The sequence below is a fragment of the Mobula birostris genome, chromosome 26, assembly GCF_030028105.1.
Source record: "Mobula birostris isolate sMobBir1 chromosome 26, sMobBir1.hap1, whole genome shotgun sequence".
In the NCBI taxonomy this organism is placed as follows: domain Eukaryota; kingdom Metazoa; phylum Chordata; class Chondrichthyes; order Myliobatiformes; family Myliobatidae; genus Mobula; species Mobula birostris.
The window spans coordinates 45,385,599-45,404,674 of NC_092395.1; the positions used below are offsets into that span (position 1 = coordinate 45,385,599).

The 19,076-nt window shown below is 39.0% G+C and overlaps 1 protein-coding gene across 1 annotated transcript in view; it reads left to right on the forward strand.

Moving 5' to 3' along the window:
- The window catches only part of LOC140188401 (procathepsin L-like), a 33,282-nt gene extending 18,980 nt beyond the window's left edge, over positions 1 to 14,302 (forward strand). The window contains exons 5-8 of the mRNA XM_072244633.1: positions 4,213 to 4,428; positions 7,352 to 7,514; positions 9,244 to 9,349; positions 13,873 to 14,302. Coding sequence (XP_072100734.1) covers positions 4,213 to 4,428; positions 7,352 to 7,514; positions 9,244 to 9,349; positions 13,873 to 13,972 — 585 coding nt within the window. The 3' untranslated portion in view covers positions 13,973 to 14,302. The remainder of the gene's footprint in view (positions 1 to 4,212; positions 4,429 to 7,351; positions 7,515 to 9,243; positions 9,350 to 13,872) is intronic.
- The last annotated feature ends 4,774 nt before the right edge of the window (positions 14,303 to 19,076 follow it).

The following is a 19,076-nucleotide window of genomic DNA, read 5'->3' on the forward strand; positions in this document are numbered from 1 at the left end:
CAGGCTACTGCTCATAAAATTCAAGTAACACAAAAGAAAAATATTTCTACTTGGAATGTAAGAACCCTATATCAAGCAGGAAGATTGGACAATGCGATAAATGAAATGGAAAGACCAAAGATTAACATCATGGGAATTAGCGAAGTTCGTTGGATAGGTGCTGGAACATGTCAGAATAGAAATAAAACGCTAATTTATTCTTGTGAAATATCCCATACTAATGGAGTAGGAATTCTTATGGATGAAAACATGGCAAAAAGTGTTTTAGGACATGGGGCAATATCAGAGAGAGTGCTCCTTGTTAGATTCAGAGGACAACCATTTGATTTAGCAATTATACGGGTATATGCACCAACAACAGATGGAGCAAATGAAGATATAGATAAATTCTATGAAGAGCTTGAACAAGCAAAGAATGGATGTAAATCTCAAGATATTGTTATTGTCATGAGAGATCTAAATGCTAAGGTAGGACAAGGTGCAGGTGGAAATACCATAGGAAAATTTGGACTAGGGGAAAGAAATGAAAGAGGTGAGAAATGGGTAGGATGGTGCAAGATGAAGAATCAGGTCATTATGAATACCTACTTTAAAAACCATCCGAGACACTTGTGGACCTGGAAAAGTCCAGGTGATAACACTAGAAATCAAATTGACTTTATTACTATACACCAGATATTTAGAACCTCAGTGACTCAATACAAAACACATCTAGGTGCAACTGTAACAGTGACCATAACCCAGTAGTATGTCATGTAAAATTAAAACTTAAAAAACTAAAGAAGCAAAAATCTGAACAATCCCTTCACTACTTACAATTAATTAAAGAAGAAAACTTAAGACAAATCTTTACAATTGAAGTAAGGAATAGATTTCAAAGTCCAGAAATAGAATCTGTCGAAGATGATAGGAATCATGTAGAAATGAAGTTTAGCTCTCTAAAGGATGCTTTGGTAGAATCAGCAAAGTCAGTGATTCCTAAAAAAGAAAAAAAAGCACAAAGGGATGACAGATAAAATCAAAAATCAGATGGAAGAAAGGAGAAAGAAGAAAACAAATCCTATAGAATATAAGTCCTTAGATAATAAAGTTAAAAACTTATGTCAAAAAGCCAAAGAAGAATTGTTAAACCAGGAATGTGAGCAAATAGAAAGAATTCCTATTACTGATCCAAAAAGATTACATCAACAAATCAAGAATATTACTGGTAAAAAGCTCCTCTGTTCTTCAGGTTTGAAAGCAAAGGACAGTACCATTATCATGGAAAAAGATGAGATTATGAACAGATGGACTGAGTATATTCAGGAATTGTTTGAAGATGATCAAGGCAAAAAACCAGAAATTAAGAAAAACATTGAAGGTCCAAGTATTTTAAAATCTGAAGTTTATAATGCAATAAACAAGATGAAGAAAGGAAATGCAGCAGGTCCTGATGAATTAGTAATAGAACAAATTATCGCCCTTGAAGTATGGAATTGAAAAACTTACTGATTTAATCAATGACATTTATGAGACTGGAATAATACCAGAAGAGATAAAAAAATCAGTATTTATCACTCTACCTGAGAAATCTGGAGCAATAGAATGTGAATTACATAGGACCATAAGTTTAATGAGTCATATCACAAAGATTCTTCTAAGAATCTTGATGGCAAGAGCTGAAAGTAAGATACAAGCTGAAATAGGTAAAGAACAATGTGGTTTTGTGAAAGACAAAGGTACAAGAAATGCAATATTGATGTTAAGGATAATATCAGAACGAGCTATTCAAGTGCAAAAAGATTTGTTTGTTTGTTTTAACAACTACACAAAAGCATTTGATAAAGTGAAGCACAATAAGTTATTTGAAATATTACAGAAAACTCTAGATCTAGATTCGAAAGACCTCCACCTAATCAGAAATCTGTACTGGGAACAAAAACTGCCACTGCAAGAATAGATGGAGAAGTGAGTCAGTTTACGAAAATCAAGAGCGGCGTTAGACAAGGGTGTGTGTTCTCCCCTGAATTATTTAATGTGTACAGTGGAACAATATTACAAAAAATAGGAGACATCTTGGGAATCAAAGTTGGCAGTGAAAACATCAATAATTTCAGATATGCGGATGACACTGTGTTAATTGCAAGTATGGAGGAAGAACTATAAAACTTAATTGATATAGTTGTTGAAGAAAGTGCAAAAATGAGTCTATCTATCAATTGCAAAAAGACAGAATGTATGGTGATATCCAAAAAGAAGGAGAATCCTATCTGCAGGCTGAAAATAAACGGGGAAGACATAAAACAATTTCAGAACTTTTGCTACTTAGGAAGCTGGGTGAGATCAGATGGCAGGTACAACATGGACATCAAAAGAAGAATAGGGATGGCAAAAGACACCTTTATGAGAACCAAGAGTATACTGACCAATACTAAACTAAGCATGACAACCCGCCTCAGAGCACTGAAATGTTACGTTTATCCAGTTATGTTATATAGCTCAGAATGTTGGACAATATCTGGTAACATGAGGTTCTGTAACAGCAGAGATGTGGTTTATGAGGAGGATGCAAAGAATATCATGGATGAAACGAATATCTAACGAGGATGTCATGAACGGAGCAAACACAAAAAGAGAAATAATGTATGAGATCATGAAAAGGCAACATAACTTCATTGGACATGTGATTAGGAAAGAGGAGTTAGGATGCACGGTAATTATGGGAAAGATTGAAGGGAAGAAAGAGGAAGACAAAGACAAATGATGATGGAGACAGCAGCCAGAGAACTGGAAATGAATACCAATGAATTGATCCACTTGACCCGAAACAGGAGTGTGTGGGCCATGGCAGTCAAAGCTCAAACTGGGCATGGCACTTGATGATGATGATGATGATGCCAGATGACCAATGTGGAGCCACAGAAGAGGGAGAGGTCCTCAATGGTTATTACTCCTCTGTCTTTACTATGGAGGAGAGTGTGAAGAATTCAGAGCTTGGAATAATTAACGCTGATGTCTTAGGGATAGTTGACATTAAGAGAAGCGGAGGTATTAGATGTCTTAAAGTGTATGAAAATAGATAAATCTGCAAGGCCTGATGAGGTATTTTCACAAATACCATGGAAAGCTTGAGAAGAAACTCTGGGAGCCATGGCTGAGATATATCTATCATATTTAGCAGCAGACATAGTGCCAGGAAACTGAAGGGTGGCTAATCAACTGCCTGATGGGTTGCAAAAAAGAACCTTGGAATTACAGACCATTAGATCCAATATCTGTGGTAGGTATGTTACTAAATGGATTTGTGAGGAATAAGATACAAAAGCATTTGAACAGACAGGAACACAAGAGATACAGCAGCCTCTGTAAATCCAGAGCAACGCACGCAAAATGCTGGAGGAATGCAGCAGTTCAGGAAACATTGAAGAAAGTGAATAAGTAGTCGATGTTTCAGGCCGAGACCCTTCATCAGCTCTGGGGAAAAGAAAGAGGAAGTAGTCAGAATAAGAAAGTGGTGGGGGGGGCGGGAGGAGTACAAGCTAGGTGGGTAGGGGAGAGGAATGAAGTAAGAAGTTACAGGGGATAGATGGAAGAGGAAAAGGGCTGGAGAAGAAGGAATCTGACCTCTACCAAATCTGGTCTTATTATTCCTATGGCACCAACTCTATCATCTCTTGCCATCAGTGCCACCACATTCTCTTTCTAGCCACCAGTCCTGTCTCCACCCTGTGATCCTCTCCCTTCATATCCAATACATGCAGAAGCACCTTAATGAGAAAGTTCTCCACCAGTTATTCTTAATGACACATTGGTAACTTTAACATTCTTATCTCCTACACCATAAATTCAGTCTGGCTCTGAACTCCCTTTGGTCTCTTTTTGATGTGACTCTCATGTTGATCCAGAAATGAGTTGATATGTTCCAGCTTTTCCTCTGACTCTCTTTGTCAGCAGAGAGAACTGGGTGTCCAGAAGCACCCTAACCTACAGTAATGCTGATCTGATGCCTCATTTATTTTTCTGTATTAATCACATCTCTGTCCAAAAGAACAATGGTAGACACACCACTTTCATAACTCTGATGTTCATAGTCTCTGGGAGTCTCTAAACATTTCCTAAAAGAAGGCAGGTTAGTTTATCCAGTGTAGAATTATACTCCATCTCAGTAAAAATGAAAATGATGTGATGTCAACATTGGATTGTTTTTAGTGTGACTGTGTTTCTGATTTCCAGGGACCATGTGGCTCCTGCTGGGCCTTCAGTGCAGCTGGAGCCCTCGAGGGGCAGTGGAAAAAGAAACATTCACTTATTTCTCTGAGTGAACAGAACCTGCTGGATTGTGATCGAGGATCTCACGGATGCAATGGAGGATATATGGGAAGTGCCTTCCGGTGTATATGGAAAATAGGTGGCATAGAAGCGGAAGCCACTTATCCCTATCGAGCACAGGTCAGTCTCTTTTCAACATGTATTTAATTTGACCAGGTCACTAACAGTGTTCGCTGACAAAGCATAACATATGTCCAAATGGGATGTCCTCTCTATTCAGATACATTCCTTGGTTGAGGAGATGAGAAGATATTATAATGAGTACCTTATTATAAGCATAGTTATTTGCAAAGAGATTTATCCATTAAGAATAAAAACGGAGTCATTATTTGACAAATTCAGAGTTTTGTACATTGAGTTTAAATCAAGAAATAATCTCTTAAATTGTCAGGTAACCATTATGCAATTAAACGCATTATATTCAATAAAAGTTAATCTCCTGTTTCTCCAAATTCCTACATGATACATGTAGTCTGAAATTGTATTTGTGTTCAGCTTCAAATGGTCTATCAGAAACAAAATAAAAGTTCTGAGGACGCTACACTTTTGAAAAAAAAAGTTGTCAACTGTAATGATTAAAGGTTTTCTCAGGTAAATAATTATACCATTGATCTTTAACATTGATGTTGTTACTACAGTGGTACACCCCCTGCTATCGAAATCACTCATAGGATTAGAATTATGTGCTATCCTGACTGGTACACCACAAACATCTCCTGACTGTTTTTACCAATACCGTGTAGCCTCAGCCTCCTTAAAATTGCTCCCTCGGCAACTCTGCACACTCATCTTTGAATTCCTTACCCGCATTATATACAGTATGTTTTTATCCTGTAATATGTTGCCAGGGCTGATTCAATGCATTTTAGTTTTTTCTGTCTCAGCACCTTTTATTGGCTTCTGATATCCTAACTGTTGATATTTATAATAGCTCTGATGTGTTGTGATATTCAAAAAAATGTCTGTAGTTGCTGTAAATATCAAATATAAACTGAAGAAGATGAAAAAATCTCAGCAGGTCAGGCAGCATTTGTGGAATGGAAAACCGAGTTATTGAGTTTGGTTCAAAGCCCCTTCATTCCAACAAAAAGTAATTGACTTGAAACATTAACTTGTTTTCTCTTTCCATAGTTACTGCCTGACCTGCTTGGTGCTTCTGACATTGTCTGTGTTGTGAAACTTGTCAGGCTGTCCGATGTGCATGCTGGTTTCATGTAGGCAAAATACTACAAGGGAGTATTAGAACAAGAGAGACACTAATAACAGGTTTGGTGGAACCTGAGGAACATATTCACCATTAATTAGTAATTTAGTTGGTTTATTATTGTCACCTGTAGTGAGGTAAATGCTAAAAAATTATTTTTTTACATCCCAACCCCTACAGACATTTCACCAGATCGGTATATTAGGGTAGTACAAGGGACAAGTCATAGCAGAATGTAGAATATAGAGTTAGAGTTACAGGCAGACAGTAAGGCTCAAGACAAGAGAATATTTGAAATTTACAACCCTCTGCAGCTTCTTTCGGTCCTGTGCAGTAGACCCATCCCCATACCAGACAGTGATGCAGCCTGTCAGAATGCTCTCCATGGTACAACTATAGAAGTTTTTGAGTGTATTTGTTGACATAACATATCTCTTCAGACTCCTAGTAAAGTATAGCCGCTGTTTTGCCTTCTTTATAACTGCATCAATGTATTGGGACCAGGTTAGATCCTCAGAGATCTTGACACCCAGGAATTTGAAACTGCTCACTCTCTCCAGTTCTGATCCCTCTATGAGGATGGGTATGTGTTCCTTCTACTTACCCTTCCTGAAGTCCACAATCAGCTCTTTGTCTTACTGACACTGAGTGCCAGGTTGTTGCTGCGGCACCACTCCACTAGTTGGCATATCTCTCCTGTACGCCCTCTCGTCACCCCCTGAGATTCTACCAACAATGGATGTATCATCAGCAAATTTATAGATGGTATTTGAGCTATGCCTTGCCACACAGTCATGAGTATAGAGAGAGTAGAGCAGTGGGCTAAGCACACACCCCTGAGGTGCACCAGTGTTGATTGTCAGCAAGGAGGAGATGTTATCACCAATCTGCACAGATTGTGGTCTTCCGGTTAGGAAGCTGAGGATCCAGTTGTGGAGCGAGGTACAGAAGCCCAGGTTCTGCAACTTCTCAATCAGGATTGTGGGAATGATGGTATCAATATTGATTATAACCGATGTTTTGATGACAAAAATCGGCCATCTTCATCAGGGATGATGCCTGGGCATATCTAGTCCAGTGGTATTTATACCCCTGTAGTCCATCCCTCCTGACTGGTTAGTCCTCATCCAATCAGGTTCCGCTTTCCCACCTTGTTTACAATCGAAAGTGGAGGAGGTGTTACTACCCATCCCTACTAATTGTGGTCTGTTGGTCAGGAAGTCAAGGATACAGTTGCAAATGGAGGTATTGAGTCACAGGTCTAGGAGTTCGGAGACGTGTTTGCAGAACTATGCTATTCAAGGCAGAGCTGTAGTCAATGAATAGTAGTCTGAGGTAGGTGTCTTTGTTAACCAGATGCACCAGAGATGAGTGTAGGGCACAGGAAGATGGTCTCCACCGTGGATCTATAAATTGAAGTAGGTCAATGTTGTCTGGGATATTGGAATTGATGTGTGCCATGATTAGCCTCTCAAAGCACTTCATGATGGTGGGTATCAAAGCCACCGGAAAGTAGTCATTAAGGCACAATACCTTATTTTTCTTTAGTGCTGGGATGATGGTGGGCTATTTAAAACAGTTTGGAACCTTGGAATAAAGTAGGCAGAGGTTAAGCATGTAATCATTGTTATAAGGAGACCTTTCAATGTTTACCCTGTCCTCAATTTTTACCCTTTTCAGTCAAATGTTCAAACGGTGGTTGTACTTCAATTTCCAAAGCTTGTATGAGCCTAAAATTGGAAGAGCTAATAAAATTAACAGCATCCATATACTGGCACATTGAAAAACACCATGTTGCTCTAATAAACTTCAAAATCTAATGGTTAATTTATAATTTAGAAGGGAAGCTGCAAATTTCAAAGAAGTAAAGCTGTGGCCAAGCTCAAAGGTTACCGAAGAGTCAGAAAATGTGAACCTTGTTTAGCAAGAGCAGTAGCAAAAGTTGGACCAATTTCTGTTGCCATTAATGCAAGACGTAAATCCTTCCAGTATTACAGCCGAGGTAAGAAACAAGAATTATTAATGATATGCCTCACTTTCCATTCCAAGATTTATATTCACAACCGTATCTATGTAAACAGATGCTCTGTCAACTTTTTATGTCAGCTATTCCCGTTGAATATTTATAATGGGAAAAAGACTTATATGTCTGTCTGCTTTTACCATCCCACTGGCATATGCATTCTGCTCCTGTTGAAAGTTGCCTGTCCATTCCAGTGTTCCCATTTACCAACACCTCCTTTTGGTGTCAGCACTTCTTTCCCTCTCCCTGAATGGAAATTTCACAAGACCTGCACTTTCTATCTCCTATCATCTTGTCTATCCATTTCATTCCAGAGAAGAACATGTCAGTAAACACTGAAATCACCCTTTCACTTTATTCAAAACCTGCAGCTTAAAGATAAAGAAAGATTAGCCTACAAAATCAATTAGTACATGTTCCCATTCCTTCTTATCCCCCAAGCTCCTGTGAGGGATAGATGGGGCCAAGCTCAGTCTCCTGCTGACTCAGATATATCCACAAGAAGATGATAGATCTTGGATTAATTTTATCTCAAAAAGTCAAGCAATGATTTTCATTTGTGTGTCTATCTAAGAGTCTCTTAAATTTCCTTACAGTATCTGCCTCTACTACCTCCCCTGGCAGTGCATTCCATGCACCCACCATTCTCTGTGTACAAAACCGATATTTAGCATCCTCCTATACTTTTCTCCAAACATCTTAAAGTTATTTCCCCTCATATTAGCCATTTCTGCCCTAGGAAAAAACCTTTGGCTCTCCATTTTGTTTATGTTTTTCATCATCTTATACATCTCATCTTATTGTGACATCTCAACCCCCTTTGCTCCAAAGTGAAAATCCACACCTTGCTCAACTTATTCTCAGAAAACATGCACTCTAATCCAGGCAGTATCCTAGTAAATCTCCTTTGTACCCTCTCTAAAGCTTCCACATCCTTCCTGTAATGAGTCAACCAGATCTGAACCTAATACTCCGAGTGTGGTCTAACCAGAGCTGCAGTATTACTTTATAGCTCTTGAACCCAATCCCTGACGAATGAAGGCCAGTCATGTGCTTTCTTAACCACCCGATCAACTTGCATGACAACTTTGAGGGATCTATAGACGTAGACCTCAAGATCCCACTGTTCCTCCACACTGTGAAGACTCCTAGCATTAACCCTGTATTCTGCCTTCAACATTCTAAAGTGAATCACTTCACACTTTTTCTAGATTAAACTGGATCTGTTACTTCAGCCAATTATCCACAACACCGCCAACCTTTGTATCACCCACAACAATATTGTTGCGTCATTCAATAGTATAACCAATGGCCTCTTCAAATTCTTTACTGTAAAGCACTTTATTTTGAGAAGAATTTTAAAAAATTGATCCACAAATTGGATTCAGTGAAGCCAGCATACTGGCTATACTAGCTGTACCATCTGCTGCCTTTTCTATCCTGACTTCTTTGCTGTGTTCCCACTTTTGGCAATCCCCAGAAGCAGCTTAGATAATATGGCAAACTGAAATCAACAAACTTTATACTGCTATGGAATTGATAACACAGGGGAAGGTTCCTCTTTGAATGCGAGGTGGAATGCAGTTCTAGCATAAGAAATTTTAATTGGAGTAGGTGATAAACGAATGGCAAGATAACAAAGAACAAATTTCAATGGAACATGAGGTTAATCATGTTTTTCAATTATATGATAAATTTTTCCTTCCAGGAGTCTACTATGATCGCCGTTGTGGTAACAGAGTTGTGAACCATGCAGTGCTGTTGGTTGGATATGGCTCATTGAGGGGAAGAAGGTATTGGCTTATTAAAAACAGGTATGTATGGTAAAGAATGAAAGAATAAAGATGAGTGTTCAGCTGATTACCATCTTAAGGCAGCAGAGAAAAGAATGGCAAGATTGATAGATGAATCAAGAACTATGTTTATCAGGAGAAGCTGACAAAGGTGAAACTCTTTCACAGAGCAAACAAACAAACAGGGTGACCTGATGTCAATCTATAAAATTATAAATTAAATGAATATGCAGAGAATGTTTCAATTTGTGGAAATATCTATATCTAAAGCTGTGTAGTATTGCACTGATTTATATATCCATTGGGAAATTCAAAGAATGTCTTTATCTGAAGCATGTAAAGAACGCAGAATGTACTATTACTAGGAATACAAAGGATGTAATCAAAGAGAAGATAAACAAATATCTGGGGGAGAAAGTACCAAAAGTACATTTAAATGGATGAGTTTCTTGTAGAGCATTGGCATTTGGCTCAAATTATGTTGTAGATGATGTAACTTTGTGACTAATACCAGATAAAGTGTATTTAAGTGGATGTCAAAATTTAATATTGCATTTGGATGGGATTGACAAGGTGTCCTCAATTATATCCAATCCATTTCCCACACTTCCCTCAGTCCTCAGAACCAGGATAGGATTCCTTTTGTCCCTGGCATCCTCCCCATTGATCGCCACCTGCAACTTCCAATATTTCCAACATCTTTCCCCCCTTTTAGTTCAACCATTCCAAAAGGATTCTCCACTCTTCCATTTGTCCCACCACAGGAGATGTAGTTATTCCTCTTCCCTCTACCTTCCAAATTCCAAAGAATGCATTTCATGTGAAGCAATAAATTGCTCATACTCTCTTCAACTTAACATACCATGTTCAATACTTACTAACGTGGTTTATTCTACATTGGGTAAACCAAATGAAGATTGAATAATGTGAAACAGAAAACCTGCAATCAGATCACAAACCTAATTCTGAACTTCTCTTGTTTATCATTTTAATTGTCATCTCACTCCCAATGGGGCCTTTCAATCCTTGACCATCTGCATTATTCCAATGAAGCTCTGAGTAAACTCAATGAACAATACCTTACCTTCTAACCAAGCGTATTATAGCCTCCAGACTCATCAATTTCAAGTAGCATTTACTAGATTTATATTTCCAATTTTCTACATTCCTTCAGTAATTTCAAGTAATAGTCAGCATCTACATCTCCCTAGGCAATCACCTCTATTTCATTTCCTTTCTCTTGGTTTCCCAAACTTTCCCTTTTAAAACCTTCCCTTTTATTGTCTCCTTGCTTTTCCCACTTTCTCAGCATCTTGCAGTTTGTTTTATCGCTAACCTTTTCCCAATTCTGACGATTAGTCATTGGTCTGTAGAGTTAGTTCTTTTTCCCTCACCATGGACGCTGCCTGACTATTGAGTATTCCCAGGGTATTCTGTTCTATTTTTGAGATGGATTTATGAGGCCAGTAGTGGATAGGAGTGGTGGAACAACTCAAGGGAATATATTGTAGCAGCGTCTAATGGAGTGGATGGATAGAATGGTAGTTTGCAACAGGGAGCAAAGGAAGGTGGCAAAGTTAGATGAGGTGAATGGTATTAATGCTTGTTGGCATATTAGAATTGTTGACTGAAACCCACAATAGATGTGTTGAATGGAAAAACAATATTTGGAAACCAGAAAATAAGGTAATCTGTCCATGAGTAGGCTACTAAGCTTTTCCAGTCTGTTCCGTCATTCAATGATCTGCCCCAGTCTCCACACCTATTCTGTGCTATTCCCAGATTCTCAATTTCTTCAAAATGTACCTACCCATATTAAATAGCTCAAATGATCTATTTTCCATAACACTCCAAGGTAGAGAATTCCAGAGGTTCGCTATCCTATGACTCTTGATTGGTCAGGGCATGAAGGGATATGGGGAGACTGGGAATGTGAAGAAAATTGGATCAGCCATGATGAAATGGTGGAACAGACTCAATGGGCCAAATGGCCTAATTCTGCTCCTATATCTTATGGTCTATGCCAGAAGAAATTTCTCATTCTCAAATGACTGTTAATAGTCAGCATTTTGATTCCTCTCACCAAAGTACAGGCTTTTTGACGTTAGATTGAAAGGCAGGTTTTTCCACAGAGGGCGATGAATATATGGAATGAGTTGCCAGAGGAAATGGTAGAGGTGTGTGCAATTACAACGTTCAAAGGCTTTTTAATGGGTTCATAGATAGGAAAGGTTTAGAGTGACATAGGTCAAGTACATGTAAATAGGATTAGAGTAGATTGCCATCTTGAAGACACAAGAGGCTGCACATGTCGGAATGTGGAGCAATAAACAAACTGTTGAAGGAACTCAGTGGGTCATGTCGGGGGACAGGAGTCAGTGGCGTTTCAGGTCAAAATCCTGCATCAGGACTGAGAGTGGAGAGAGGCAGGGGTGAGACAGGGCCAGTCACTGAAACTTGTCTCATGTCTCAAGTCTCAAGTCTGGAGCCTCCCACCCTTCATAAGCTTGCTGCCACTGTCAAGTCATGGGCTGCCAGGATGTAAAATTCTTGGGCATGAAACGGCATCTGATCTATCTTATACAATTCAGCTTATGTTCAGCATCACTTCCTTCTCCGTTCAAACCAAATCCTGAGGTGTGAAACAGGTGTAGCCTGCAGCCTGATGTAGTTAAAAATGTCTCCAGGTAACCAGGCAAGATGTAGATAGCATGCAGACAGATATTGTTAATCCTACCTAGTTTCTGATGTCTTCCATTCTCACGCAACTCTAATTTGACACATGGCCCACACTTGGTCCACTGACTAACAAATTATATCAGAGCTCAGAATGAACTTTTTGACTCTTATCCTAACTTTGTTTTACAAAGCATATTGTTATGGTAACATTCTACTCAGCTGCCTAACTCAAATAATCTATGCGCTGAGCCTCTGGCTAGGATCTTTATGTCCTCGTTGTCCACGGGAATGGTACCGGAGGATTGGAGGGAGGCGAATGTTGTCCCCTTGTTCAAAAAAGGTAGTAGGGATACTCCGGGTAATTATAGACCAGTGAGCCATGCGTCTGTGGTGGGAAAGCTGTTGGAAAAGATTCTTAGAGATAGGATCTATGGGCATTTAGAAAATCATGGTCTGATCAGGAACAGTCAACATGGCTTTGGGAAGGCCAGATCGTGTCTAACAAGCCTGATAGAGTTCTTTGAGGAGGTGACCAGGCATATAGATGAGGGTAGTGCAGTGGATGTGATCTATATGGATTTTAGTAAAGCATTTGACAAGGTTCCACACGGTAGGCTTATTCAGAAAGTCAGAAGGCATGGGATCCAGGGAAGTTTGGCCAGATGGATTCAGAATTGGCTTGCCTGCAGAAGGCAGAGGGTTGAGTGGAGAGAGTACATTCAGATTGGAGGATTGTGACTAGTGGTGTCCCACAAGGATCTGTTCTGGGACTTCTACTTTTCATGATTCTTATTAACGACTTGGATGTGGGGGTAGAAGGGTGGGTTGGCAAGTTTGCAGACGACACAAAGGTTGGTGGTGTTGTAGATAGTGTAGAGGATTGTCGAAGATTGCAGAGAGACATTGATAGGATGCAGAAGTGGGCTGAGAAGTGGCAGATGGAGTTCAACCCAGAGAAGTGTGAGGTGGTACACTTTGGAAGGACAAACTCCAAGGCAGAGTACAAACTAAATGGCAGGATACTTGGTAGTGTGGAGGAGCAGAGGGATCTGGGGTACATGTCCACAGATCCCTGAAAGTTGCCTCACAGGTGGATAGGGTAGTTAAGAAAGCTTATGGAGTGTTAGCTTTCATAAGTCGAGGGATAGAGTTTAAGAGTCGCGATGTAATGATGCAGCTCTATAAAACTCTGGTTAGGCCACACTTGGAGTACTGTGTCCAGTTCTGGTCGCCTCACTATAGGAAGGATGTGGAAGCATTGGAAAGGGTACAGAGGAGATTTACCAGGATGCTGCCTGGTTTAGAGAGTATGCATTATGATCAGAGATTAAGGGAGCTAGGGCTTTACTCTTTGGAGAGGAGGAGGATGAGAGGAGACATGATAGAGGTGTACAAGATAATAAGAGGAATAGATAGAGTGGATAGCCAGTGCCTTTTCCCCAGGACACCACTGCTCAATACAAGAGGACATGGTTTTAAGGTAAGGGGTAGGAAGTTCAAGGGGGATATTAGAGGAAGGTTTTTGACTCAGAGAGTGGTTGGTGTGTGGAATGCACTGCCCGAGTCAGTGGTGGAGGCAGATACACTAGTGAAGTTTAAGAGACTACTAGACAGGTATATGGAGGAATTTAAGGTGGGGGTTATATGGGAGGCAGGGTTTGAGGGTCGGCACAACATTGTGGGCCAAAGGGCCTGTACTGTGCTGTACTATTCTATGACTATGTCTATATTACTTCAAATAATTACTTTAAATAATAATTTCCATTCAAAATCCCCTTTTTGCAAAGTATAAAACCTTGTTCTTCAAGATGAACATTTTAATAGCACAGTGAAATTAACACAATTTCATTTTTTTTATTTTCCAGTTGGGGAGCAACATGGGGTGACAACGGCTACATAAAGATGGCAAAGGACAAGCACAACCAGTGTGGAATAACTAATTACGCACTCTATCCTACTGTGTAACTGCTTCTCAGCCTTTTAGTTAAGATCAAGTGTAGTATGTAGTTTAAAAAAAGAGATCCACCATTCAACCAGAGCTTCAGAACATGGTCAGAAAATCTGTGGAAATTCTTCTGCTTTTGCTTATTAATTTAGCACTGCTGCTTTAACAGTCTATAGCAAATAAAGACCTGTTCAGGGGAATAATCACAGCTCTGTATCTTCTACTCTGTAGTATAAAATGCAATCTAATGATGTGTTGTTAACTGCAGTCCTGAGTGAGACTCTTATAACAAGATGTGATGAGACAATTCATTATAGTGCTGAGAAATTAATAAAAGCTGCTGGCAATTACTTCAACTGTCTGTTTATTATAAGCATATTGAATGCTTTTATACTTATACTTTATTGTCGCCAAACAATTGATATAAAAATGTACAATCATCATAACAATATTTGATTCTGCACTTCCCGCTCCCTGGATTACAAATCAATAGTAAATATTAAAAATTTGAATTATAAATCATAAATAGAAAAATTAGAAAAATGGAAAGTAAGTTCATACAAAAAACTGAGATGCAGGTCTGGATATTTGGAGGGTACGGCCCAGATCCGGGTTTTAGTTCTCATTTACTGCGAACGGCCTTGTTTAATTTAAAGCTATAAGTGTTCTCTTTTGTTACCAAAATAATTAATGGCCAAATTGATCAGTGCTTTCTCAGCACTTTTCCAGACTGTCAAACTGCATATTAACACAAACTCCATTGAAGAAAATTCAAACAAGATGTGTTGTTTAATCCAGTCCATGGACAAAGCGTTGCCTAAATTCACAACTTCAGATAAAACAGATTATAACCTATTACCTTTAGAAATAATGTAAGAATATGTGATGAGACTGAGACCACTGTGTTAATCAGATAAATTAGATTTGATCAGCATGGTTCAGGAAGTAGAATTTCCTCTCCTCTATATCCTTAGTTCAAGTTCAGTGACCTGAGCACAAAACTTACTTCTCTGTTGAGAGAATGCTAAATGGGAGAGTGCTGTTCTTCTAATGAGGAATATATTGAACTGAGGTTCTGCTTAATCATTCTACTTCAAACCTCTCCACAACTTTGGTCCAAAAATGGACCAAAGAATTGAATTCCAGAGATTTGATGAAAGTGGTATTATTGATATTGGGGCGGCACATGACCCATTGTAGCTTCAAGGAGCCCTGGAAACCGGACACTAATGGGCAGCAGAGGAAAATACTTCAAACTTTCATGCCTTTCACAAGGAGAAATTGTCATAGTCCTTGGAAAACAAGCATCCCAGCACTTTTCACCTTTTTTAACCAATGGTACCAATTTAATTCAACTTCTAGTTCTCATTACTAAAAACACCCTTTCTGAAGTAAATTGTGGTAAACTATCACCACCAACCATGGAGAAACAAGCAAAGGTGAGGCTGGCTCGAAGGGTGTGCCATGCTGGTGCAAGGCAAAGCTGAAGTACAAAGTGTTCAAGATGGGGGCACAGACAAAGTTAGTATCGCCCTCAGAGTTGGAGTTGGAGTAAACAATTTGGAGAGGAGTCAATGCGGAAGAGCTTTGATGCCCGTTCACCCAACCTGGGTGCAAGGTTAGATCGTTCCAAGAACTGAGCCAGTTTGGTGAGACTGAAAACGGCTTCAGGCTGGGCTGTGACAGTCCGGGATCCAGGTTCTAGAGCAAGGCACTAACGATGACCCAGATAAATAGAAAGCCTGAGTGTCGGGACAAGGGTCGAGCTGATTTCGCTCTTTCCTGCGGTGTTCATTCCTCTGTGGGTGGCGCCATGTCTTAGACTACTCTAGTGGCTGTTGTCTCTGTGGGTTTCATGGCATTTTACCCCACTAGTGTGATGAACTGAGATCAAGGCTTGGGCCTACTCGGGGAGTGGATCTAAAGACACAGTCTGGTTCAGAATACTGTTGTTTGCTTCTATTGTTTGCATGATGTGTATTTTTTTTCTCTTTGCGCAGTGGTTATGGTCTCTTTTTTGAATGGGTTCTTTGTGTTTCACAAGTCTCACAATCTACAGTACCTCATTATGATCTTGTATTTTTTTGTTTACCTGCACTGCACTTTTTAGTAGCTTTTTCCACAGCATTGTGATTGTTTTACCTTATTCTTGCTCAGTGCTCTGTGTAATGATTCTAATGTATTCTAATCCAATGTTTTATCAAAAGTCAGGAAAGTTACATAAAATTTGTTGCCTCGCAAACTTTTATTAAGCACTAATAGAACAAAGAAAATTGGAAATGAAAGTGACAGAGATCTAGTAAGGGGAGGAGGCAGAGCAGAAGCAAAGAGGGTGAAGCAACATGGTCAACTCTTTTTATACATAGATAAACATTCCATTCAAATTTGTAGATAAGAGTTAACCAATCAGATAGTTCCTATTCCAATAACACAATAGCAATAGAAGCTTTAAGAATCATACAAATAACTAATCACTAGGGGGCACATCAAACAATTGCATATACATACTGTAACCACTAGGTTACATAAAATACAAGCAGATATATAATCGTTACAAAGAAAATAACGATTAAATAGTCTAATCCAACAATCCCCCCTTGATTCTAAATTGCACACCTGAAAATTCAGAGGCAGACAATTTGTGGTATCTAGATTAAGTATAAATGAAGATTTATATTAGGCTATATACTCTTCAAAGTATTCATATTATTAAATCATGGTTAGACAGATTAGTATCCACACTTACGTGAGTTTGAACTATTCTATTAATGATTACTCTTAAATGTAAAAAAATGTAAATTATGAGAATGTATATCAGGACATGTAACATAACTCATAATATTGACTAACCCAGCTTCCAAGACTAATTGAATCCAGTCAAAAAAATCCCATCCATCAGATTAATGTATTTTAGCTGTTTTTTTTTACAAATATGATCAGGTAACTCAGTTATGTCTTCAGACTCATCACATATGTAAGTTTAACCCTCCTTGCCTATGTACCACTTCCCCCCTCCGCTGCAAAGATATAATGCCATACAATTTTGAAGAGCTATCTTATGCATAACGACTATTTTCTGTTGTTACTTTTCCCAAGTTAGCAGTGTCAGTGCTTACCCTTTCTAAACATGCAACAGCGTTTCCAATATCTCTTACAGTATACTTTGCAACACCATAAAATGGGAATAAAATTGTTTCAGAAGGAGATTATTTTGCAATGTCTTGTTTACTTCTAGACTCAGAAGATAAAGGTAAGGTCTACGGATGTTTCACAGCAGAAAGACATATGCTAAATAATAAAACCTTAACCAATTACATAGAGGAGAGTTGTAAGTTCCATTTTTGCACATAAGGTATGTGTTGTTCCATGAACATAGACCATTTCTTATTATTCAGTGGGACCCTTGTTGAATTCTAATATCTTGGCGATGGATATCATCAATAAAAATTCCCAAGTCATTACCACATTTACAACAATCTGAAGTGTAATTGCATAAACTGTGCCCTACTGGAATAATACCATCTAAATTCAAGCAGAGGTAGCTTTTATGGTGAACACATGAAAAGATTTAATAGCTCCATCATGAACATTCGATGTAGATATAGAGATATCCCAGGATAAGACATGAATAGGATCAGATAATGATTCCCTAAATCTTGCTGATTATATTCACATAAATGATCTACGTACTTAACACAGTATAGAAACATAGAAAATAGGTGCAGGAGTAGGCCATTCAGCCCTTCAAGCCTACACCGCCATTCAGTATGATCATGGCTGATCATCCAACTCAGAACCCTGTACCAGCCTTCTCTCCATACCCCCTGATCCCTTTCGCCACAAGGGCCATATCTAACTCCCTCTTAAATATAGCCAATGAACTGGCCTCAACTGTTTCCTGTGGCAGAGAAACTTCTTTCTGTGTGAAGAAGTTTTTCCTAATCTTGGTCCTAAAAGGCTTCCCCTTTATCCTCAAACTTTCGATAAGATCCTCCCTCAATCTTCTAAATTCCAACGAGTATAAGCCTAGTCAATCCAGTCTTTCATCATATGAAAGTCCTGCCATCCCAGGAATCAATCTGGTGAACCTTCTTTGTACTCCCTCTATGGCAAGAATGTCTTTCCTCAGATTAGTATGTGGGAGGCATGATCATCATTTATTTATGTTTCTCTTGAGAATAATGAATCACTGCTGGTAAGTTTAAGAAAGATGGAGTATGTTTGTTTTGAATCTGCAGGATTGCCTAGCATTGGAGAATATTTTGAAGTGTGCAGTATACATTGACATACCAGACAGCTAAGACATTCACAGCATCAGCAAGTATACATTATGAGTCATCCCAACTGGCACATCATCACTTGGGAAAATTCGCAAAAATATAACAATAACAAATAATACTGGAATGAATTTCATAATGCCCAATAGCTGTGGATGTTGTTTGAGGTCTTCTAGCTGGTTAGTGATTTGCTCACTGTAGCCCACTGGGTTAGAGTTTACTAGCACATTACTCACAGTGCTTGTTTTCCCATTGGGTAGCACTTCAGCTCATTTGCAGTGGCTGGTGTGTATTCACTTTTATCTTCTACCTACACTGCCATGTTAGTAATTAATAGCACTTGATAAGGACCTTCCCATCGAGATCCCAATGGTGTCTTAATCAAGACTCACTCACCAGTAATTAGGATGTGCCCTCCTTCTGTTGGATCACTCCAAGCAGCAGAAACCTGTTGAGAAACAAACTGTACAGCTTGAGTTAATTTCACAGAACAGTTAACTAAACTACCTGCCATAATGTGTACATCAGTCTCTCTGAGATCGAGAGTTCCCTGTAGTAACATAGGACACCTTGCTACTCCCTTGAATGGACTAAATTTAGTTTTGTTGTTTGGGGTTGCTCTGATGCGAAATAGGACCACAGGAAGAGCCGTATGCCATGGTATGTCCTCCTCATGGTACTTAGTCAGCCGATGTTTGATGATTCCATTCATTTGTTTGACTTGTCCTGATGACTCTGGGTTATGTGGACAAAAATGAAAGGACCTTTCAATGTTCATCAGTCAACATAAATCCAAACAAACACTCCCAGTGAAATGTGTTATAGGTCAGAGTCAATGTGGCATGGC